Source organism: Myotis daubentonii, chromosome 6 (genome assembly GCF_963259705.1).
Source record: "Myotis daubentonii chromosome 6, mMyoDau2.1, whole genome shotgun sequence".
NCBI lineage: Eukaryota > Metazoa > Chordata > Mammalia > Chiroptera > Vespertilionidae > Myotis > Myotis daubentonii.
In genome coordinates this window covers 15,367,554-15,393,308 of record NC_081845.1, presented here as the reverse complement: position 1 = coordinate 15,393,308, position 25,755 = coordinate 15,367,554, and the positions used below count along the sequence as shown (strand labels likewise).

Genomic DNA, 25,755 nt, shown 5'->3' with positions numbered 1-25,755 from the left:
TCATTATAAAAAAAATTACACAGCAGGATTCTTTAATATCAACAAATTCAAGAATCCAAGTCTCTCTCTCTCTCTCTCTCTCTCTCTCTCTCTCTCTCTCTCTCTCTCTTTCTCTCTCTCCCCCCTCTCTCTCTGTCACACACACACACACACACACACAGTACTATTATTACCCATTTAATTCTTACCAGCTCTTACTTAGCAACTTAATATAAGCTTGAATCTAGTTGCTCTTATAAACAACATATATTCAATGTAACAAGGCTCATAGATGCCTAGCTATTGTTTTCTGATTTATTTTTCTGACTATATTTATAATGCAGATGAATATGTATTACCAGATAGAAACACTTTGCATATTCTCCCTCCCTCCCTTTTTTAAAACCAGAAGCCTAAAGCCGTTTGAAACTTCTAGTTATGCCTAATATCATTTAAAATTTTTATTTATTATTGTTAAATAATATAGTTTTGCAGTGATTTTATTTAATATTATTTATTGTTGTAAATAAAAGGTTTTTAGCTTCATCTGAAAAAGCTTAAATGCACAGTGTATATATGAATTTTATCTATAATACTCCTATAGAATCTTTTATAAGACATTTTTAAAACATGTTTAATAATATATATTTTCACATTATTTCACTTGACCATTGTACTCTATTCCAACCATTGCCTAAGCTCTCTGTTTTAGTATTGATGCTTTATTATGGCCTGATCTTTGGGTATTACGGATGCTTAAGTATAAATAATAATTCTTGGTATATGGTTTTTTTAAAGCTAAAACCTTTAATGTTTTCATGTAAACTAGAATGACATGAACATTTAGGAAGGGTTTTTTCCCATGGGCACAGTAGTTGAAGTCACAGAGAAAAATCACTGTATGTTGGTTTATAAAGCTCAACATCTAAAAATATTTTCTTTTAATTATTTTTAGAACAAGACATAGTGAAACCAGAAAAGACTGTTTCTCATGGTAAACCAGGTATTTTGCAGGTGGTATTTGCAGTATCGGATTTTTTTCGTCCTAGCAGAATGAAGAGCTTAGAGTCAATCTAAAGTGATTAGATAGGATCCAAGTTTTGGGCCATCCAGATTCTGGAACATTCCATTTTAGTCATCATCACAATGTGTTTTGTACTGAAGACTTGACCAGTCCCAAGTAATGACACAGCTAATCTTCCTTCTCATCAGAGAATTAGCTAAGCACCAAGACACCATAGCCAGCACTCAGGTGAATGGGCTTTAGAGATTACATTATCTTCTGTTTGGGGCAAGGCATCCTTAGGAAATGTTTGCAATGCAGATTGGCTTTTTCAAACGTGATCATCTCAGACTCCAAAATAAGAAAAGGAAATTGACATTTCTCCCTACTTCCTTCCCTCCTTTCTTCCTTACTCCATCTTCATCTCCATTCCTTTCTTTTTATTCCTGGTCTCACATTTTGGACAAAGTAGAGTGAAAGTGTTCTGCTCAGAAAGATAAATATAGAAGTTACCAAGATGAGTTTATTAATTAGTTCTTGCTTAAGAAGAGAAGCTTTGTTTTAATTTAAGCTAATTAAGTAATAATTTTATCTTGAGGCAGCCCTAAGCTTGTTATTCTGTAGAATGTTTTTTTTTTACTTCATTCCATGCTAAAATATTTACCAAATGTTATGAATATGGTTTGTCCAGAAACTTTTAAAACTTAAAAGCATACTTTCTCTAAACATATCTTTTACTTACATTTTTCAAATTTTACTTTAAAGAATCTATTTACAATGGGTATGAGTTAGAATGCTTTTATTTGCTTATGTTTGTTGAAAATATGAGACATCAACAACAGAACCCATAGGAATAAAGAAAGCAAGACTGGAGTGTGTGAAGGAGAGAATAGCTGTGTATATCAACATCAGCAAAACAAGAGAAACAATTTTTAAAGAATAATGAAAATCTGTTATTTTCTTCACTGTTTCTGATGTCAGTCATTTTGAGTTATTACAGTCAGTTATTACAGAGAGAATGGGAGATTTTAGGCTTTGAATGAGCAAATGCATTATCCTCTAACTCAACCCTCTTTTATTTCAGTAACAACAACGAGACTCTTTCAATTCTGTTTCCCTATAAAGCTTCCCTCTTTGGGTATTTAACCAGCTGATTGACCCCCCATGTTAAATATTGAAAAGTTTAATTTTATAAGATCATTGTAATAATCACTCTACTTTGACCCAAATATTTAACTAAGTTGATAAAAGCAGAGAGAACAGAAGACATCCTATAAATATACCACTTTTGTCCGGTCCCAGCTTTATACCATAAAAAAACTTGAGTTTCCAAGTTAATCCTGGATTCCCAGGGAGGCCTCTTGCCTGACAAGATAAAAGATTGCTTCTTCCTATTCCAATTCAATAATGAAAAGGGGATACATGTTTTATAAAACAACACTTTTCTGAAGACAAATACAGTGAAGTACAGTAAAGACAAGGAAAAAGGAGTGTGTGGGCAGGTTGAGGGATGATTTCAGTAGGAAAACTCTTATGGCCAAATAAATGCAAAGGACGTCTGCAGATGGACAAGTTTTCTTTGTGCTTTCATCCAACTTAAATAAAAGACATCACTTTCTATTTTGTTACGGAAACAGCTATGTTTTTCTCAGTTTGGGTGTTATTTCAAAGAGAATACAAAATATCAAGGTTGAGATATGTCATTATTTGTACTGACACATTTCAAATTTTTTCCATCACAGAAGAAAAAGGTGTCAAGCAGGTAAAAGCCACCACAATAGAAAAAACAGGTAAATAGATATTTTATATTTTTCTTCTATATCAGTTTTTTGTTCTATGAGTATACACACACACACACACACACACACACACACACACACACACACCTCTTCACTGAAGTTCGTATGTTTTTAGTGCCATAAATTCTAAGATTCTAAATTCTTGTAAATAACTAAAGTTATACTCAATAAAATTTAAACTGGAAAAGTGGAGTAACATAATTTTATTTTGTTAAATGTGATTGACCTAAGTTTACATATAATACTTGAAGAAATTCATGTCATGCATTGATTATCATGTATTAGTAAGTGTTTAATCTTATCTTGAAACCACATTTTCTCAAAATATAAAGACGCAAAAAACTTAAATTCTCTGTTATTTATGCACTATATAGAATAATTTCCTCTCATGAGAACTCCACAGAGAGCTACATGGTTGTATAACTTTTAAAATCTGTCCTAAACAATGATAAGCAGAATATGTAATATTAAAGGAAAGACAGTCCATCCTTTTATATTTCATGTGAGAAAAATAAAGTGCACACACTCTTGCAGTTCTAGAAGTCTTTTCTGTAAGGATGAACAAAACTGTGTCTTCAGTGCTACTGACAACTTGACACACAGAATCTCCTCCATTTGATTCCAAAACAGAAATCCCCCACACCTTGGTCATCAAGAGTCCCATCTCTTATTAAAAATAATTCCAAAGGAAAAAGTCTGTGAAGTAATTTCTTTTAACTGAGATAATTATGATAATAAAGTTTTAAATACAGTCTCTCAGAGAAAATATAATAGAACTTGATAAAGAACTATTAAGAGAAATTACAAGCCATTATCACATGAGAAAAAAATGCATAAGGCCACTTCACATTCCTCTTATGACAATGTACTCTATTCAAATCATTGCCTAAGCTCATAATTTCAGTTAATGTGCCCCTAATATTCACCTTAAGGTGTTACTGTTGCCTCCTGAGTATTTTATTTAGTTATATGGTATTTGGGGATTAAAAAGAAAGTAGCCCAATGTATTTGTTCCAAATGCATGGATTGTTTTAAATTTTACATACATTTTGTGTGTCTTTGTTTTTTATTAGCAGAGAGAATAGATTAAGTTTAAGAAGAAAATCTAAAAACTAAGAAAGTATAATGCTAAGGAATTATTTTCCATGGTTTATACTCATCAATATGGCATTTATTTTTTTTTCCATTCTCCACAGTCAAGCCTAAATCAGCAAGTAAGAGATGAAAAGAATAAAAGCTGAAAAGTATTGCTTGATCATTTCAAGTTTAACCATGTGCTTTTCTAAAAAATATTTTTAGTGTTGCCTCTGACTAAAACACCCATATAGGTGACAAATTAATGTTATTGTTATGGCTTTGATTTAACATCCTTCCCTTTCACTACTAATCAATAGTTAACTATATTATTCAGAAGAAATATCTGGAAATTGTATTGATATTAATATTAACATAGTGAGTCCATATCAGCTATAAAATAACACTAAGAAGTTAGGATAGATGAGCACCTTTCAAACATACATAATACATAACAAAAAATAGGATGTGCTATATAATTGTTAGCATTATGAACCACATACAGTTTTAATTTGTATGTTTTAAGAAGCATTAATTATATCATAGATATTCATTGGTATTTAGAAATTCATAAGATTATAAACATTTTGTGATTTATTAAAATCATGGAATTTTCTCATGAGTGTGAACTTCAATGATCAGTAATGTTATTGTTCAGGAGTGATACAGAGCTTAATACAGTTGCGGGAGTTTAAAAGCTTACTATTTGACTCAGGAAGGTGGGAACATTTGCTCATTGTTACAAAAATCATAAATAAGTCCAAGATTGTATCAAATTGTGATGATGGTTCTTGAATTATATATATTTGTGAAACAGAAGCTTAGATGAAGGCATAAGTTGGTCAAATATTCTCTAGCTCCTGTATGAAAATAGATCAACCAGGTCCAAAGATGAATTTGGTGAGGCCGTTAGGAGGCTGTATAAATTGTTTAGGAGATATGCTACAAACATAGAGGCTAAATATCCCCATCCTAGAACCGCTCACATTTTGAAAGAACATTTTATAGTATTATTACTATAACTATTATGCTATTGTGTTGTTATTAGTATGACAGTCTTGAATATTAACTTCTTAATTTCCTTTTTATTTTGCATGCTTATTTAATATTAATATTTATGCAAACTAAGTTCATTGAAGTTCATTTTTGAATTCTGTCAATCCCTAATTTACATATATCCAATTTAGTCTTATGACAGTGTGGATCCCACATCTCCCACATCCTTCACTGTTGGTGAAACCATGTCAGGGATAAATAGCAGTACTTTTAGAGAGTCTCCAAACTCAGGAGTGAGATAAGCAAAGAATGGGTAAATATCAATAATATCTCATGAAGACTAGCCCTGGAGGTGATTAGAAAGAAAGAATTAAAAAGAATTCATGTTTGGCAATGGTCTCTATTTTTGAATATTCTCAATTTTATTTGAAATATCCTACCCTACATGGCTTCATTTGGAATTCTACTTTTGATGTAAGAGAGAAACCGCTTTTTTTCTTTTATTCGAATATTTTTCAGAGACGAAGAGGGATATCAGTTACACGTTTTCATTCAGTTTGTCATGTCCTAGACTTAGCTCAGATTTATCTGTGAGAATTCTAACTGGACCTGTAAAGAGAGTGTGTGTAGTCCAGGAAAATGCAAATACAAATGTGGTACTTTCTGGAATAGGGCAGGTCTAGGTTAACTTTCTACAAGAAACATATGCCCAGCACCAAATTGCTTCTGACCCAGTGAGAAGGGAACTAGAAGGAGTCAGAGAGGTAAAAAGGGAGCTTGTATATGCCAAGAGCAAATGTCATCGACTTTAAAATATCCCCAAGGAATGACTCAACCTTCAGCAAAGAAAGAAAAATCCTCTTCTTGTTCCCCTCTTTGTCATATTCTGTCTTCTTTTATACCACCTGGCCCCAAGAAGGCTAGTATCTTTGCAACTGTCTTACAAGATGCCCTGAGAACGAACCTGACCTTGTTTTTAATGTGTTTCTATGGCAATATGCTTTCTGTGTTCCAAGTTACATGCAAATGACTTTGGGGGCATGCTTCCCATGTCAATGATAGCCTACAAATATATAAATAAGAAAAGCTTGCTACACAAACAATCCACTGATCACCAATTTTGATTTCTGTCTCTCTAGAAAAAGCTGAACATCAAGAAAAAGAATCTCCACATATAAAAACGGGTGATTTTGTCTTTTGGTTTACATTGTATTAATTCATTACTTTTATTAAATTTGAAAATGAAAGCAAAGCATAAAATGCTTTTTATTTTATTTTCTGAGAGTGCTTAGTCTTCTAGTTTTGTGGTAAAATCTAGTTTATCTGACATGGGGCTGTGGTATTGTTGACAAACATTTTGCTGAATATTATAACTAATATATATGGATTGGAAAACATGCTATTATAATACAGCACTACTAACGAAATAGTATTTTCTTTCGTATTCACAAGACCCTTTCAATATTACTTGACTGTTGTCAATATTAATATAATTTATCGTATTGATGACATTCATTCACTGTAGTATTATAAAATATCCTATAAAATTGTACATACTTCACTGAAAAGTAGTAATGAATTTCAACAAGACATATTTTCTTTAAATATAAGTTATACCATTCTTTAATAGCTTATTTTAAGAATATTCATCAATTTTTAATATATATAATATTTGGCATGTTTCAAACACTGAGGCAAATAGGAGACTGAGAAAATAACCCTCCCTCTTCTTTTTTTCCCTATTATACCAGTTCCCATTCCCAAAATATCTAGTAATGTCCAATAGGTAATCACTGTTTTTTCTTAATGTATCTGTCTAGCAATATATACATACACATACATATTTACAAGTAATACATATTCCCACTTTTTATAAAAATCACAGCATAGTATAAATTATCTTTTTCTGAGATTTTTCTATTCATGGGTGTATTTTGAAGATATTTTTATATCAGTAGATAAAAATTCATCTCATTAATATTATTATCTTATATGTATAGCTTCACACACTTCACTTAACTAGTCTCTGATTAACATATCATTGAGTAGTCTAACAAGCTTTCTTTAATGATTTACAGTAATAAATACATCTACGTATCTAGTCTTGTGAATTTATCTTTGGGGTAAAATTTCACAAAGTAACATTTTTTAAGTAAAGTGGTGTATTCAATGTAATTTATATAGTTTTTTCATTGCTCTCTAAAAAAGTTGTATCAGTTTGTGTTGCCTACTATTAATTGGTTGACCTAATTTTAAATGCTTCCCATTCTTCACAATCATGAACAAATGTTAGCTACTTTTTAATGAATAAATAGATCTTGAGATATAAGACTGAATAATTAAAGCTTTTGATTAATAACTTCAGAAGACAAGCGATCTTGGAGGAAGAGGTCAAGCTTTGCATTTTTCACCTACCTCTTATTTATTCTTCCTACGATTTTAAAAGTCAGCACCTTCATTTAAAAACTAGATTGGGAAAGTTTAAATAGTTTATATTAATTAATATGTATTCTGTAAAGGCAGTGATAAAAGATGCACTTTATGCCATTCAGAATCAGGAATTCAGATTACCATGAACATTCATCTTGTCTCAAACCAAAGATGAGGTTTTACAAGAATAAAGAAGAGAACATGACCCTAGAGCATTGGCCTGCAGACTGAAGGGTCCTGGGTTTGATTCCAGTCCCAGGTTGCAGGCTGGATCCCCAGTGGGGGGCATGCGGGAGGCAGCGGATCAGTGATTCTCTCTCATCATTGATGTTTCTATCTCTCCCTCTCCCTCTCTCTTCCTCTCTGAAATCAATAAAAATATACTTAAAAGGAAAAAAAGAAGATACCATGAAGAATCTATATTTTGAAGCTTTACAACTTCTTGTTTGGGAATGCATTGCGAATATGACTTACAAATTATTCAAAGTGCATTACTTATTGCTCATTTTAATTATAAGTTTAGCCTTTGCCTATTTTAACTTGAACAAATAGAAATAGGAAACAAAAATGGCTGATATTTTTTCTACAGGTAGAAAATTATCACTAATTTTATTTTCTTTTTACTTTTTAGACAAACCAAAACCAACTTTAAGTAAGTGTACCATTTTAGAATTTTAAGAACTTGCTATTATTTTGAATGTGTAATTTATTTGAGTTGTACATGCAGTCAAAAAGTACATAATGGCTATAGCCATTATGACATTAACAACAGAAATTATTTTGAGAAATAATATTGTATGTATTGTATTTATTAACCCTAGAACATGTATTTAGTGAGCACTTATTAGATGTATTATACCATACCAGGATATATAAAGAATGCCTAAGAAGATTTTTTGTTTTCATACTGAGAGGAGTTAGAAACAGGGTTAGGCATGTAGGGTCAGGGGTGAGAGGAAGGAGGAAATATGGACATGACAGTTGGAGCCAGCTAAAACTGTTACAGGATTCCAGGCCGAAGAAACAGGGACACTGAGACAGGAAAGTTAAAACAAGGCCAAACAGTGTGGGCACTCTGCAGCCAGCTTGTAAGGAACACACCATTATCTTCCCCAGGCACCGACACCTGAGCAAATAGCTAAAAACCTCCTAATGAGAGAATGCAGGAAGGGAAGGGGGGAAGGGAAAAGGAAAATAGGGCCGTTTTACTCCCCGAGCAGAGAAGCCGCAGTCTCAGGGCTTGGCAAGATAAAGTTGTCAAGTGCCTCTCGTGAATTCTGGGAAGGACACAACAAAGTAAATAAAAAGGGACCCTGAGAATGAATCTGTGCCCAAGTAGTCAGCAGAGGAATTCCGAAGCCTTAAACGGGAGGGTGTGGAACGCCTCAGACCCCAGCCAACCTGCTCTGCAGACGAGCTGGGAGCCCGTCTGTGCTTCGTAAGCCGGATGCAGAGGTTTGCCGGCTTCGTTTTTGCTTTTTTTCAGTAAAGATGCATGCTTTCATTGCTTTAATAAATTGGCTTTTCACAACGCAGGCAAGGTGTCTCATATACATTCATTTATATGAGAAAACGAGGATTGAGGCTGGGAACAGCCCTCTCCCATTGGCTCAGGGGGCTGGTGTCGGTGAGAGGTGCCTATAACAATACCTGTGAAATTAAGACATTTACCGTGATAACTAATACCTGTGCAGAAAAAAAAAGTGGTTACATCAGTTGCTTGTTAGGATGTATTGAGGAAACACAGTTTGGAGTTCCCTCTACTAGTCACCACTGGCTTAAGACAAATTCAGAACTCATGATCTGTCCTCAGTTATTTAATTTTAACACATTAGCTTTTATTTTCTTATTTTTTTCAAAACTGAAAGGTAAGTTGTTTATAATATTTCAGAATTACTGTTTTTATTTTGGTTTCAAACAGTAATAAAAACACAACAATTTATGAAATCTTTAAAATGTATGAATGTCATGCAATCTTATAAAAATGAAATGTTTATTTAATACTGTGAAATTGTGACCCAGACTTTACCCTGGAGTAAAAATATGTGCATTTCAACAAGAGTGTATCTCGAAGTTGTATCTAAAGTTTTTAAATGACAAGGACTAATAATAAATGTTATGAAATATTCTTACAAATACAGCTACAATTTTCTTCTGAATATATTCTATGCCAATGTAAAATATTAAATGTTGCCTTTGAGTTGGATAAAATCTCTAGTCTACTTAGTTTGTATTATTGCTACTAATGTGAAGAATATTGTCATAATTAAAGGTTGACATATGTGAAGAGACTCTTTAAGATTGTTCATAAAATGGTTCTATTTCCAAAATAGATTTCTAGTTACAGTTTCTAGAAATATTAGTTATCAGTGTGTTTCTTTGCCATTTTGAGTATATGCCTCTATTGCCATTACTATTAGAATTCAATCAGCAATATCTGCAGTTGATGCTCAATAGGCACTTAAATTTTTTAAAAAAACTATTCTTTCCTTTCTTTTTCTTCCCTTTTTTCCTGTTGTATTTTTCTTTTCTAAAGAGGAAACATCAGAAGTCAGAGAAGCAGGTAAATATTTACTAATCCATGGGAGGTAACACAGATCTGTGGAAACAGTATGCAAATTTGAGTCTCTATCTAACTGTGTAACATTTGGAAAAATTCCTTAGCTGCTCAGATTCCCAGTTTCCTCATCTATAGAATAGGCATAAGGCCTTCCCCAGAGGCTTGTTGTAAGTATTAAATGAGATAACTTAGGTAACATTTCCATGACATACTTGGTTGCCACTCTTTAAGTATCGGTTTCCATCTCACTCCTGTCTGATTGAACAAGTATTCTCATTCATAGTAAAACATGGATCTCCAGTGTGTGTGTTGGGATGGGGTGGCAGGTGGGGTCTTATTTTTCACCGGTTCTCTGTTGCTGGTGCTGTAGAATGTGTACCTGAAATGGCAGCACATTTCTAGACATATAACTTAGATATAAAATTATTAATAATTTAGACATATAGCTATCAGTTATATTAAGGGGTAAAATTTAGAGCAAGAGAGCAAAACACATTTGTAGAAAGATATAGGAGCACAATTTGCATATTGGAATTTTTTCCAAAATGTGAATATCTTTTAAGATAATCAACTAGAAGAATGAGAAGAAACCAATTACTTAAAAAAAAAAAACCAGCCATAGCCATATCCTTTTCTATTATCAGTTCATTTAAACCTTAGTACAGGACCAATTATGCCCAGTTTAAAGGTGATGCAAGTGTGATGAGAAGAAGTCTGATATCTCAGGGTGTTTACATGGCAGATTCAGGAATTGGTTCTAAGTCAGTATGATGCCAGAGACTTAACACTTAAGCCTACTCAATCATATTTTATTCTCCTATTACACGGTGACAATAAAAGGTGAAGCTTCGTACCAACCAGAGCAGCCTAAAGATAAATGGATCTCACATTGTTCCCAAGGAGGTGGTCTGTTAAAGCTATGATTCAAGGCCTGAGCAAGGGATTCAGACATTGAATCCTCCTTTCTGATACTCCTTTCTGATTTCATTCTTTGAGTGCATCATTTTTAAGATCTTTATATTATGAATACACACAGTAGAAAAGAATTGTTACATAAGAAAGCAAAAGCCTAACTAGTTGAGAGTATTGCCACTTTTCTATTCATTCCTTCATTCAACAGATAGTTTTTATATCTCAAAAATGTTTGATTCCTTTCTAAGTTACCTTCTTTCTAGCCAAACCTAGTATTTTTAAGGAAAAAAATAATAACATGTTAGCCTTAGAGAAGTATTTTCCTGCATTATTTTATTTATTTTCCTATTTATATATGAGGTGTATTGCTGTAATAGCACTTAAAACATAGGATCCCAGGTGAAAATATTTTTAAAAACACTTTCTCTTGGCATTAACTTAATTTTTATAAATTTGTAATTCTTAGAAACTTCAGAATTAAGTCTATATTAGAAACTCTATAAGACTTGCCCAGCCAGGGTGGTTCAGTGGGTGAGCCAGGAGGTCAAGATTAAATTCTTAGTCAGGGCACATGCCCAGATTGCAGCTGGATTCCCATTTGGGGGCATGCAGGGGACAGCTGATCAATGATTCTCTCTCATCATTGATGGTTCTACCTCTCATGCCCTCTCCCTCTCTTAAATCAATAAAAATATTTTTTTAAAGAAACTCTACAAGTCTCAAAGTTAATTCTATAATGCAGATTCCTTTAAAAATTAGTATTTCTAAGCCTACTCTTCTAAATTAAACTAATGTTGGTAGGATGCAGGTGTTACCAGTCCTCTTCTTTTTCAAGAAGTTGGAATGTCTGCTATAGTATTTGAGACAATCATCTCACTTTATATCTTTGTCCTACATACATACAGTTTAATGGAAAACCATATTACTTTGAAGAATTATGATCTCTCATTGAAACTAATAAGTAGATAGCTATGAAAAATTAAACTGATTTTGCATATTGTTTTTAAGATTTGATTTTATAGTTCAATTGGTAGTTATTTGTCTTTATTCACCTTTGAAAGGAAAATAATTTTCAATGATATATTTTTATGAAATTTGGAAACTTAAAAGCAAATATTTAGATTAGTTATATCGTCCAAAGTAATTTTCCCAAATCAGGTATAATTATAGTCGAGCCAAAACACTTAATTTAAAAAAGATCCTGCTGATTTTAGAGGAGTGTTTAAAAAGCATAAACATGTTGTGACACCTACAATGATTAATAGCTTTTTTTAATATCTCACATAAAAGCAATTAAGAGATTCACAGATCCATGTTCTCAGGCAATAGAGTTATATTTCTTCATTAACAATAAGGAGAAAGTAAAAAGATATTAGAAACTTTCATATAGTTCATTTATATATAATTTCTTTGCATTTTATCTGAGTTAAACAGAACTTGTTTCCATTTTGTTTTTTTAGCAGAAAAACCTGCAAGAGTATCAAGTAAGTACCGCTTCTATTGATGAAAAATTCTCTTTGGTACACAGTATGAATTTCAAACTGAAATTCATAACATATTTATATGCTTAATGTATTTCAAATTTGAGTCATTTTATATTGAAACCTCTGACAAGAATTTGTTAACTTTTAATCTTACTTATGCCGAAACTTAAAAACACACACAAAACTACATCATTTGAAATGATAGCTTGTGACAGAAATACTATATCATGTTCTTGAGTCTGAAGATTAATGACCTGCATTCAAATATATAAATGTTTTCAGTGGTTGAAGTAGAATGAAACAAAATAATCTTGTTTCTGTTTTAAACCTTTAATCACTAAAAATTTGCTATACAGCATAGAAGGTCAAGTAATTACGGTTTACTTTTGTTGTTTCCTAATCTTCATTAACTTAAGTGTAATTGCATATCTGCAAATAACATAGGAATGGATCTAATCTTGTATAGCATAAACAGACAAAGCTCTCAGAAAACACTCTCTAAAATATCAAGACCTAGATACAGATGGGGCTCTTAATGTTTAGGTTACAACTGTATATTTTTCTATAAGTTCCCAAAACTTCAGGAAATAATCATTTTTATTTCCATGTATCCAGATTAAGAAAAACAAATAATTTTAAATCAGTGTTATTTAATGTAACATCATGCAAGCCAACTAAAATTTTCTAGTTGACACATTAAGAGTAAAAAAAAAATAAGTTTAATAATGTTATTTAACTCTATACATACAAATACCAAGTCCACTTGTACAAATATAGAAATGTATTAAATTGTGTGTGTATTTTACATTTACAGACCAGTTTACATTATTATTTATATTGAGCTTTTTGAAATTGTGTGTGTATTTTATATTTACAGAACATTTCAGTTTCTACTGGTCACATTTCAATTCCCCAAAGCTACGTATATCACTAAAAATTCTTTTTCTGCAAAAAATAAAAATCCACATGGACTTGCTTTAGGAATTTTAAAACGGATAATAATTAAAAGGATACAAACTTGCCTCACTAATGCAAGGGCAAAACTTAGAGTTGATCCTCAGTAAAGCCCTCTGAAACTACCCTACACCACACCTTTCCCCTACAGCCAAATTAGTCAGGGCAGACTTTCTGAAGGAAGTAATTCTAGCATTTGTACCTTGAACTATGGTTAGGGTTGTTAACTGGAAAAAGATAAATTAAGCCCAGACCTCATTGTTATTTTTCTGAACCCTCTTTTCAACATTATATACATGTATAATTTGGGGGATTAGACTTCTTATTTATTTGTTGGTCATTTATTTGTCTCTGAGTAAAGGAAGTTTGCGAAATAGCTCCTGCTTTGAAGCCATCGATCCCTTCTACTCACATTCTCTAGCGACACTCTAGTGCCTACATTTCTTGTGGGTTTTTGTTTTGTTTTTTGTTTTTTGAAGGACTAGGTCCTCTACCAACAATTGGTCATTTGGGTCAGGAAGGGGGAGTATTGATGTGTGGAAATGACTGGTGTAGTTATTAGTCTTTGGATACCAGCAGTGTGTCCTCATTCATTTCAGCATTGTGTCCTCATTCATTTCCTGGTGATGTTCAGTTGCTCTGACATTGCCCTCGAGACAGCTGCGCCTTATCCTCAGAGTGACAGGACAGACACTCAGAAAGGACTGCACACGTTTATTGAATACCATTGCTTCACTTTGTGCAACATCCCCAAGGTGGACGGTCTCTGCATGCTTTATTACTCCCTGGGGCCCATTTCAAGAATTCAGTGGATATTGCTCAGTGTACCAGTTAATTTTCTTTAACACTCATGATTATTTTAAATCCTAGCATGCCCAGATGACTTTCATAACTAATAGCTAAAATAATCTGGCTGTCAACTGCTACTTTGAACTACTGTGGATCCTTAGGATTTCTTGGAAAAGAGAAAACACGTAAACTCTTAGAATGTAAAATCTCATACTGTTTACACATAATCCAGCAAATTAGTTAAGAAAATAATTTGGAGTTGTTGGTATTTCTGCAAAGACAAAGTGATGCAGAAAATTGAACAAAGAGGAGTGACGGAGAATACAAACTTCATGCTGTTATCCTTTTCTCTGCATTTACCTATGAGTATTTCTTAAAACTCTGCACAAATTCGAATAGGCTGCTAATGGAAGTAAATATAGAGCAACTTCTGGTACACACACATGCATTATTTAGGAAGTTTTTATTTATTTCTCATGTTTGCTAAGAATATTCAGAGCAGACTGGACATTACACAGAAATTTTTATCCTAAAAATAAAATAATAATAGAATTAACAGTCGATGTCCTCAATGTGGATTCTTTAAAATGTTCCTTCTCTCCACATTACAGTTTCTTTTTATTTTTCCCATTATTTTACCTAACATTATCCTCCCATGTTAAAAAGCATTGCTGCTTCGAAAATCATGTTTATCTTGACTCCAGTCCTTCTTGCCTCCCCTAATCCTTGCTCCTCAGTCACATACCTTAAGGTCTTACTCTAAGAAATCCTCCTCCTTTTTTTGCCTACAAATATCTTCAAGTCATTTTCACATGTAAAATTTCATTACCTTTTCTCACTTCTCCTCCATTTGAAATCACTAGGATGCGCTAAACATTGCTGGTCTCCCACACTTTTTGAATTGTTTTTTCTCTTGATTCCCATAATGTAGAACATTTTTGTTATTGTTTTCAGTATTAGGATTCTGCTACTTTTTCCCCAGAGGCTGAGTTCTCCCATTCTCAGCTCTCTTTCCTACCCTTCTGCACTTCGTCGGTGGGCTCAACCAAACTTGCTATCTACCCCTTTGTGGATAAGACCTCAAATTCTTCTGAAGCCTACCTTCTCAATAATATCTTTCACCCTTCCTTTTCATTTCTATTGATAAAGTTTTCCAATATTTCAAACTGATTACACCACTTATGTAATAAATGTTCAATATTTATTCTTGGTGAATTTAGAATACATTTTACATTTCTTACCTGAGGGTCTAGAGCAGTGGTTCTCAATCTTCTGGCCCTTTAAATACAGTTCCTCATGTTGTGACATAACCATAAAATTATTTTCGTTGCTACTTCATAACTGTAATGTTGCTACTGTTATGAATCATAATGTAAATATCTGATATGCAGGATGGTCTTAGGCGACCCCTGTGAAAGGGTCATTCGACCACCAAAGGAGTTGCAACCCACAGGTTGAGAACCACTGGTCTAGAGTCTCTATGATCCAGGCTTAAACTAGAGTTTAAATATTTTTTCTATAATCATTTTCTATACTATCACAGCTTTAAACCCAATATAAATTTCCATGTTCTCAACATTCCTGCATCCGAAACTTTGGTCCTGTCATTCTGTTTTATTGGATTATTCTTCCTACCTCTGACTAAATGAACTTTCAAAGTTCATCTCCAATGGTATAAACTCCAGAAACACTTATTTGATCTCCATGAGAGGAAGTGACCATTCCACCCTCGAAAACACCTCTCATTTACTAGCATTTTGGCAATTGTCACATACTACCTTGAAGTCCATAGAATCTTATACCTGTTTGAGTACATGTCCATTTTCTCCACTTGGCTGCCAGTTACTTCCAGGTAGCATTATGTTTCTTTTTGGTTCTTTCAGGGCACATAGCAAAGTGCTTTGCATGTAGAGATAGAATAGTCTAGTTAAAGTCACAAAAGTCTAGAAATTGAGGAAAATTCGCTTCCTATCTTCTAGCCCACTTTTTAAAATGTGTTGCTTGAAAGAAAATTATTTTAACCTCAATGTTTTCTCATAAAATGGAGATTATTCTACCTGCTTTGTAGGTCTATTGTGAAGCTTAAGTGGAAACATATGTAAAATACCCAAAAGAGTACATGGCCCAGAAAGAAAGCTCATTGTAATTATTATAGCTGAAAAGTAACTGTTTCTTATATGAACAAATTACAGGAAAACTTCAGGATAATTTTCACTTTGACTGTAAAACTAGCATTTGGGATAGAGAAGAAGCTAAGGTGTTTATTCTCCACATTTATTTCCCCAGGGGTAACAAATAGATCCAGAGGATAGGTGTCTTAGTTTTAAGTGTGCTGTAATATACAAAAATAGACTGTATATTTCTTGTGTACAAGGACCTTGCATCATTTTAATTTTTTAAACATCTTCCATAGACATTACCAGATTTTTATTTCACAATTAAAATATTATTGGACTTACCTAACAACTCTCACATCATTCTTTAAATACAGGTACCAGTTACATCAAAATGCCCTATAGCCATTTATACTGTACCTTTATTTATATCTGCTGATTGCACAGTTTAAGACCATCGGCATTTAATCCAGTGTTTAGGTGAGTTTAGCCTGCATTTAAATCTTTTAGAAAACTAATCAGGTTAAAACTCTACTAATTTGCTATGAAGAAAAAGGCTAGTAATTATTTTTCTACTGCCCATTTTTTCTTTTACATAATAACATTTCTTCCAAAAGGTCACCTTTCTTTCCCATTTGAGAAACTTTGTATAATGACCTATTTTTCCTCTTTTTTATTTATTTGTGAACTGCTGGTATGCAAAACATGAGTAAATAATTCAAAATTGACCTTCTTTCAGATCATTACAAGTGCTAAAAGTTATGAAAATTTAAAGATCATTTAATTATATTGTGTTAGAATTATCTGTGCCAAAATTATTTCCATGTTATTGTACTATGTACTTTTAAGTAGACTACACAAAACCAAGCAATATAAATAATGCATCTTAAGATGCATTCCTTATATATTTAGGCTTTAGTTCAACATCTAATGTCTTTTAATTGCCTTTACAAGTATCAAACATCAGTTTGATAGTAAAATATATGGGTGGATATTTTCCTCTTGATCTACATTGTGTATGAGAATCCATTTACCTCAAATTCTCTAGATTCTAAAAGTTATTGTGATTTTGAAAGACAATTTAGGAGTCAGGGGAGGAGGGGCCCGTTTGAGAGGGTCACCGCAGGCCCTCCTTGCTGTGGCCAGCCTTCACTGTGCTGCCCATGGTCCAGGCATCATGGCACTCATTTCTCCCCATGTCTCTAAGTCGGAGAAGTTGCCTTATTTCAGAGGATCTTATTTGCAGAGACACTAGATGCTTAGTTTATAAGTTAAGAGATCCTGTGACTCTTAAAACATGTTAAATACAATACTTTCTCTTTGGGAAATCTGGAAAATAAACTATCTTTTTGTTTACTCCCTAGAAGACTCTGAAGATGTTCCAGCTCCAAAGAAAGCTGAAGGTGAGTTTATTATCTTAAGGTCACATGATTTTTTCTCAAGACCATAATATATCAGCTGCCTATTTTATTTAACTGCTTTTGTCCTAGCCCTTAACTTTTCCTAAGCAATGTTTATATAGTGGATGTGTTTTTTCAAAAAACATTTTTTTCTATTATTTGTATGAATGTGTGTGTGGGTGTGTATCTTTATGTACTGAGGTTACTATTGGACACTGATTTATTCACAAGTAATTATTAGATGCAAGAGCAATATTTCAAAATTATCATATAACCAAGGATTAAGGGAATGTTAGCAAGGAAAAGCACATAAATGTTGAAATCTTAGCTTAACATATTTTTATTAAGAAAAATTAAGATGCGCCCTGACTGGTTTGGCTCAGTGGATAGAGCATCGGCCTCCAGACTCAAGGGTCCCAGGTTCAATTCCGGTCAAGGACATGTACCTTGGTTGCAGGCACATACCCAGTGGGGAGTGTGCGGGAGGCGGCTGATTGATGTTTCTCTCTCATCAATGTTTCTAACTCTCTATCCCTCTCCCTTCCTCTCTGTAAAAAATCAATAAAATATATATTTTTTAAAAAATTAAGATAACTTGCCTATACTAACAGCAATAGCATAAAGGAAAAAGGGAAGGAAGGAAGGAAGGAAGGAAGGGAGGGAGGGAGGGAGGGAGGGAGGGAGGGAGGGAGGGAGGGAGGGAAGAAGGAAAGAAGGGAGGGAAGGAGGGAGGGAGGGAGGGAGGGAGGGAGGGAGGAAGGAAGGGAGGGAGGGAGGGAGGAAGGAAGGAAGGAAGGAAGGGAGGGAGGGAGGGAGGGAGGAAGGGAGGGTCTCAAACCTCAGAAAAATCTGGTACAATGAGATGCATGATCCTGAGCGAGTCTTCTCAGGACTAAATTTCATCTTTATTGCAAGGGTTCCAAGTAATTTGATGCATTATTTTTCCCTGAAGGGTTTCCTGGCTTCTTAATTTGGCTTGTTATAGAACAGTTATTTTCTCTTCTACTTCTTTAAACCTGCCTGTGGACAATGAGAGTTTGCCTAAGAGTTGTTCTTACCATGAAAATGTAAGTTCTGAGGCAGTGCCCAGAATTAGCAGGGTAGAAAATAACACTTTGAGAAAGAAATTTAGAATTGTGTTCACTAAAATTGTCATCTTATAGCCAGATTCTACCCTGACCATATTATTTGAACACTGAGCATCAATGTTTTAAGAACGAAATGTATGTCTGCTAGCCCTTGCCCACCCAAATCCAACATATCAGGAGGTTTCCTATTTGCCTTTTTGTTGTTGTTGTTAATCCTCAGCCAAGGACATTTTTTTTCATTGATTTTTAGAGAGAGTGGAAGGCAGGGGGAAAGATACACAGAGAGAGAAACATTGATGTGAGAGACACACATCAATTGGTTGCCTCCTACCTGTCCTCCACCCACCCCCTCCTCCCACCCCCCGATGGACCAGGAGCAGGGGCAGGGGAGTAAGCCTGCAAAGGAGGTACGTGCCCTTGACTGGAATGGAACCTGCGAACCTGCAGTCTGCAGGCCAACACTCTATCCACTGAGCCAAACTGTCTAGGGCAAGAAGTGTCCTACTTGAACAGTTGCCTGTGGCATGCTACATTCTTTTCCTTCATCAGCTCCTCTTCTATCGCTGGCTCTTACCTATTCAGTTTTATAGTGAAAGACTGAACAGAATCTGAATCAGAACCTAGAGCAGTGATGGCGAACCTATGACATGCGTGTCAGAGGTGACACGCGAACTCATTTTTTTGGTTGATTTTTCTTTGTTCAATGGCATTTAAATATATAAAATAAATATCAAAAATATAAATCTTTGTTTCACTATGGTTGCAAATAGCAAAAAATTTCTATATGTGACACGGCACCAGAGTTAAGTTAGGGTTTTTCAAAATGCTGACACGCCGAGCTCAAAAGGTTCGCCGTCACTGACCTAGAGTGTATTGTGAGGAGCACAAGTAATTCCCATTCCTTTCATACCGTGTCCCTGTTTAGACATTCTCAGACCCCTACCTATCTGTTGTATAGCAGCTGTGAACGAAAAAGTGATTTATGTTCTTATTTTTTATCCACTAGAAGAAGCTGAAGATGTGTCTTCCACAAAGAAGCAAAAAAGTAAGTTTATAATTAGATTAAAACTGTTATGTGGCTCTGTAGTAAAGGTGGTACATATACATTAAAACTAAATTCTCTGAAGACCAGTATGAGAATAAAAAGGTTTTTAGTACATGAAGAATAACTTTAGAGTGGATCATTTATACTTCAAAGAGTAGCTCATTACTTTTTGTGTCAGGCAAGATGCACGTATTTGGAGGAATTACAAAATAATGACTAAAGCGGCCGTTGTCGCCAACCATTCTCCACAGCTCTGATCTGAGCACTTCAGCTGAATCTGCGCTTAGATATGTTACTGTCTGCTTTATAAAAAAGACAGCTGAAGTGATAAGCTGAACACTTTTATATCAAAAAAAATGTAGGTATGTCATTGATGGAAAGGTTTTTTTATTTTTCTAGCTAGATGGTAAGCTTTTAATATTCAATTTTGGAGATCATTGATTTTAGAATGCAATCAATATTCATATGCAGTTACAAAATTCAATGCCCATGATTCTCATTATTCCTCTACTTCAAAATTAGACATTTTTCTTCAGTTGGTAAAGCAATACCATCTGAATAGCAATTTTGGATTCATATATGCAATAAAATTGTTGCTGAGCAGAATAAAAGAAGCAATTTTTAAAATTGGTATAACTGGAGTTTGTTCTACATAATGCTTTTAAAGTAAAGAGTAGACATTTACCTGAGGAAATGATGTTAATGTTCTCTGGGTTCTACAATGCTTCTTAAATGTATTTCTGCAGGAAATTATGAAAATGACCTCTGCATTAGCAAATGCCTCCTAGTCTGTATTAGTATGTGATTCATTGAACAAATATTAAGTGCCTACTGAGTCCCAAACTCTGGTTAGCTATTAGAGATGCTCATTATAACCCCTCAAATTATGAGGAGATGAGGAATACAAGAAAACAAGCAATCTTAATAATATGTTTAGATATTGTTGCAAAATCCATAAAGTCAATCTGGGCATGTTTCTGATTTTTACAGCAACACTTTCCTAATTGTTTACCTACTGGTAACAATTTGTGGCTATATCACATAAACACTTAAAATCTCTTATTTCATAAATAAATTTTCAAAACATAATTCAATAGGATAGGTGGATGGTGTCAATGTCAATTTCCTGGTTGGGATTTTACACTATAATTTTTCAAAGATGTTACCATTGGGGGAAACTGGGTGAAGGGTACATGGGATCCCTCTGTATTATTTTCATTTTTTATTTCAAAATAAAAAGTTTAATGAAAAATAAACAAATAAACAATTCAATATTTTAGTAAAATGATATTACATATTTTAATTCAATTGGCAGACTTACTATAGCAAAACAATATTTTCTATTTCCAACTTACGGTGAAGTAGTCCTGTAGCCTGATATTCATGCAACTTACATAAGCTCTAAAATTTGCAGCTATAGTGATGTGTTTTTTAAAATATATTTTTATTGATTTTAGAGAGGAAGGGAGAGGGAGAGAGAGCCAGAAACATCAATAGTGAGAGAGAATCATCAATTGGCTGCCTCCCACAAGTCCCACACTGGGAATTGAGCCCGCAACCTGGGCATGTGCCCTGACCAGGAATCTAACCATGACCTCCTGGTCATAGGTTGATGCTCAACCACTGAGCCACACTGGCCGGGCTATAGTGATGTTTTCATTAATGGCCTATTCAACACTGATTAAATGAATGTGTTAGAATAGATCCTACCTCTGATAAGGTTCATCTGTAAGGTAGGCTGTCTTTGATGGACTCTTCTACTTTTAGCGATGGCACTCCCATTCCTCCTTAACACAGGCCTGGCTGTCATGCCCTCCCTCTCAGAAGCCTGTCTCTCTCCCAAGCTGCAACAACCCTGGGGGAGGGGACGAGGTCTGATACTGCATCTGTTTGGTACTAGAACAAAATGGGAAATAATTCTGCATGAGATGAAGTGGAAAGGAACAGGTTCTTTTTTTCCTTCCAAGAATTCTCCAAACTCTTTTCATTATTGAAAACCCAGGATTGAAGCCAATTGACACCAATCCCTGAATAGCAATCTCTTGAATAATCTCTTGCTGCTTCCCTCCGCTTTTTTTCCAACCCAGGCTTTTCTTTATCCTTTACTTGCTTTATTTGGCCAGCTTCCTGTATTCCCCATACGACTAGCTTGCACTGTCATTCTCTTTCCTGGCCATCTGCAAAAAAAGCCTGTCGTTGGGTGACAGCCTGCAAATGGACAGGATGGAAAACACTGAGCCTGGCCATCTCTGAACAAGCTGCCACCTGGGAGCCCCCGCCTCCCGGGCCAGAGCTCGGGCTTGGGTCTGCTGTGTACAGCGCCTCACTCGGCTTTAACTCCCTTCCTGGGTTGCTTTCTGCTCTGACAACAGAGCTGCTACCTGGCGGCATTGCCTAATGGGTAAAGGCAAGTGGAATATCTAACAATAGGTACCGCAAGGCTCTGTGGTATTACGAAAACACTTTTAAAGAGTCAGTTACTTTGCATATTGATAAGCTTGTGTTTTTAAACCTCCATAACAATTTTTCTGAATGCTGTGCACATCACTAGAGGTCTATGAAGTAAGCCCTTGGACGTTTATGCTAAACCTGTGGTTGGCAAACCGCGGCTCTTTGGCCCCTTCAGTGTGGCTCTTCCACAAAATACCACGTGCGGGCACGCACATACAGTGCGATTGAAACTTCGTGGCCCATGCGCAGAAGTTGGTATTTTTGGAAGAGCCGGTATTTTGTGGAAGAGCCACACTCAAGGGGCCAAAGAGCCGCATGTGGCTCGCGAGCCGCGGTTTGCTGAGCCGCAGTTTGCCGACCACTGTTTATTATCCATTCGGTGAGGGCTTATTATGTGCCAGGAAGTATTTCAAGTGCTTCATGTATATTACCTATTCATGAGGTCTTTGTTGCTGTCTCAATTCTACACATGAGGAATCCAAGACACCAAGTTTTGGTAACTTGCCAGTCATGGTCAAGGCTACCTGGCTATACAACCCATGTCCACATACATTGTGGTACAGGGCCTTGTTGTGCTCACCTTCGTTCTGCTTCTTTTAACTAATTATCATGCTCTGTTCCTCAGGCCCCATCAGTTTCTTCCAATGTGTGTACCTGAATGGTTATAACGGCTATGGGTTTCAGTTTCCGGTCACTCCTGCCCAGCGCCCTGCGGAGAGCTCTGCGCCACCCGGTTCTCCAGCACAGAAGCCACAAGGACAGTAGGCCCATGCGCGGCCAGTATCAGTGCTTTAAGACTTTGAGAATAGCATCTTCCATTTGTCCACACTGGCACAGGCGATTGACATAAAGGAATTCAGGGAATTTCTTTGAAACTATTCTACTGTTCTGCCTGGTGTAGAAAAATAAATGGGTAAAAAGATTGAATAATCAGCACACATGTTGAAATCTGGCACTCAAGCATCGGCCATTCGTGTTTGTTGTTGGCCTGGGTGCTTATATGTTTCTACTTCCATCACTGCAGGGTTGTTCACAAATTCATTTAAGGTTTACTTAACAATGGTCTTTTAAATGTAATTGACACCATGAAAAAATGAAATTCCTGACGTCAGTTAGATAGGTATTTTTAAATGAAAGCACAGACTATGCTTTAAGTTTAATGAGTACAGGAACTTATATAAAAGCTACTCTTTTGCATCATGGGTATCTAAACTCAATTTACCAATAGGTTGATGTTTAATAGTTTCGTTGTATTTATGTCTGTTTCTATTTTAGTTGTAACTGTGCTCCAAGACCAGGTTACAGTTCCACCAAAGAGTACTACCAGTTTCTTGTGATGCTATTTTTGAGCTCAAAATATCTCTGAAGTTTAGACATGACAAGAAGGAATAGAAATGTTTGATAAATCTTTTTCTCTAAGATTGTAATCAGGACATTCTTTATCTTGAATTGTATTTAGGACATTCACTCTAGTGGAAATACAGGCAGGTCTGGTGAATCATTTGTGTAAAATACAAGCAAATGAGACGCAGAATTTTCAGATTTCTCCAGACTGTGCCCTAATGAAAATATCACCTGGGTGAAATTTTACATCAATCACTACATTGGGGTGACAGATGCAAAAGTCTTTTCATTGCACTTCTAAAGGATCCTTCTGTGGAGTTAAATAGCTTTTCTTTCTCCAAAAAGAAAACTATGAATGTCATCAAAGTTGAAGGAATACATTTTAAACATAAGTGCCTCATGAGATGTCTTACTTGTTTTTTAGGGAATTGGTTATCCGTGCCAATGACATGAATGACAATCTTTAACTTAGTTGATGACACATCATTGGGCATGACTGTTGTGGCTTTGCCATCTTTTGTCTCCCAGTGATATACACAGTTGTGTTCTTTCTCACATTTTTCTAATAATTATAGAAGTCATGCTACTGTGATCTTTTCATGTTTACAGTTGCAACTCAACTTATGGCAAATGAACTCAGGAAATAAATTGAGTTATTTTTTTCTAGCATTCTACTTACCTTACGGTGAGGGAGCCAGAGCCGATACTAGCCAAATGATTTCTTTTCAAGGACTGCAACTAACTAAGTTCTTTAATCCCAAGATTTAGAACACCGTCTTACTATAATATCATTAGGCTAGGACATCAATAACATCTTCATTATTAATAATGGATTTTCAGTGACTTTTGTGAAAGAAGTTGGTCTTGGCCACATGCTGGTGGACCTAACTCACACCACAGAAGTTAATTACCATGAACCAAGATTAATGACACTCCTTACGGGGGCCTGGAAAGGTGTCCTGTCAGGACTGACCAGATGGTACCAGCTGACAAAGCCCCTGCGTGTAGCAATAAACACTTGTGGTAGGACAATGTGTAGAGTTTATTGCTCAACTGCTCCTCCAGCTTCTCTGATTTAGTGAGTAAAAGAAATATTTTATTTTATAGAACATAATGATTTGTTCATTAGTTCTTATAGTCAATGACTATTTTTTTATTGAGTACTTAGTTTCTCGAGCACTGGGCTGTATAAGAAAAATATCAGAGATAAATTCTATTACCAGCATTATCCTGACACAATGTGTGGCCTTGGAAAATCTGTGAAACACACTATTCTTGTTTTCCAGTGTGTAAAGTAAGGATTTCAAGACAACCAACCTGATACACAGATGTACTGTGGACACTGACAAAATATCTTATAATGAATATGACATCAAAATTAATTTCTAAAATAATACTTTTGGATGTTTTCCCTTTGAGTGAAATGAGCTTTTCTACATTATATTATTGTTTCTTTCACTTTCATTATGAGAACTATTTGATAAAAGCAAAATATGATGACTTATTATAACTAGAATTTAGACAAAACCAATTAGGATTAATTGTTAATAATAATTGTTCAGGCTTATCTGCTTAGAGTTACAATGATGATAGCACTTGAAAAATATTCGCTAAATTCTCATCTGTTTGTATGGTTCCACCCAATAAACTTATTATTGGTTCTTTCAAGTTCGTGGTTTACATTTTTTAAAAGAAAAAGGTAAATGGTTGGTCAAAACTCTCATAATTTATGTCATATTGCTCATTAATATGTAAGCACTTAATAATTGTATTAGTTATATTCAGTTATCAAGACAGAAGGTGCCAGGGAGGAGAGGAGGGGGACGATTTGATCAACTATTCACAAGTGTTTGTTGGATCAGAATCCAAACATGATGATAGGCCAGCATCTCCAGGCTGAAGAAGGCTGTGAATGCAAGTGCACTGACCCTTCCAGGAAACAGGTAGTGAAGAAAACAGCTAACTTCACACTGACTTATGCTGCAACATAAGACTGGGCTTCCTGGGGATAAACATAGAGTGGTGGTTCTTAGCCAATGAGAGAGCAACTGAGGGTCCCTCCAGCTGGACCCTCCCAGGGCCTATCACTGTTTTGGCTTCAGCTGTCTATTGATCAACACTGAACAAACTTCTTTATAAAATTACTCTTCCAGAAGTCACAGAACACATTATATAATGCATAGCTCCCCATATGTGTGTGTGTGTGTTTCATGTCTCCTCCATCTCACTTGATCAGTGTCTTCATGCTTTTCTATCCCCTGCCAGCATTTGATCTGATGATCTGATGTATCATTTATTCACACGGAAGGTGTATTGTTGAATCTACCTTTTCT

The 25,755-nt window shown here is 35.0% G+C and overlaps 1 protein-coding gene across 14 annotated transcripts in view; it reads left to right on the top strand.

Annotated features, from left to right (window-relative positions):
• Positions 1–25,090, top strand: part of TRDN (triadin) — a 278,614-nt gene extending 253,524 nt beyond the window's left edge. For 5 of the 14 annotated variants that reach the window (XM_059700238.1, XM_059700227.1, XM_059700237.1 and 2 more), the window contains 10 exons: positions 935–982; positions 2,725–2,772; positions 3,978–3,995; positions 5,991–6,035; positions 7,913–7,933; positions 9,818–9,844; positions 12,214–12,237; positions 17,459–17,497; positions 19,589–19,627; positions 22,704–25,090. In XM_059700238.1, coding sequence (XP_059556221.1) covers positions 935–982; positions 2,725–2,772; positions 3,978–3,995; positions 5,991–6,035; positions 7,913–7,933; positions 9,818–9,844; positions 12,214–12,237; positions 17,459–17,497; positions 19,589–19,627; positions 22,704–22,843 — 449 coding nt within the window. In that variant the 3' untranslated portion in view covers positions 22,844–25,090. Of the gene's footprint in view, positions 1–934; positions 983–2,724; positions 2,773–3,973; positions 3,996–5,990; positions 6,036–7,912; positions 7,934–9,817; positions 9,845–12,213; positions 12,239–17,458; positions 17,498–19,588; positions 19,628–22,703 lie in introns of those variants that run through there. The other 9 variants (XM_059700230.1, XM_059700231.1, XM_059700228.1 and 6 more) reach the window with 9 other exon arrangements.
• Positions 25,091–25,755: the final 665 nt, after the last annotated feature.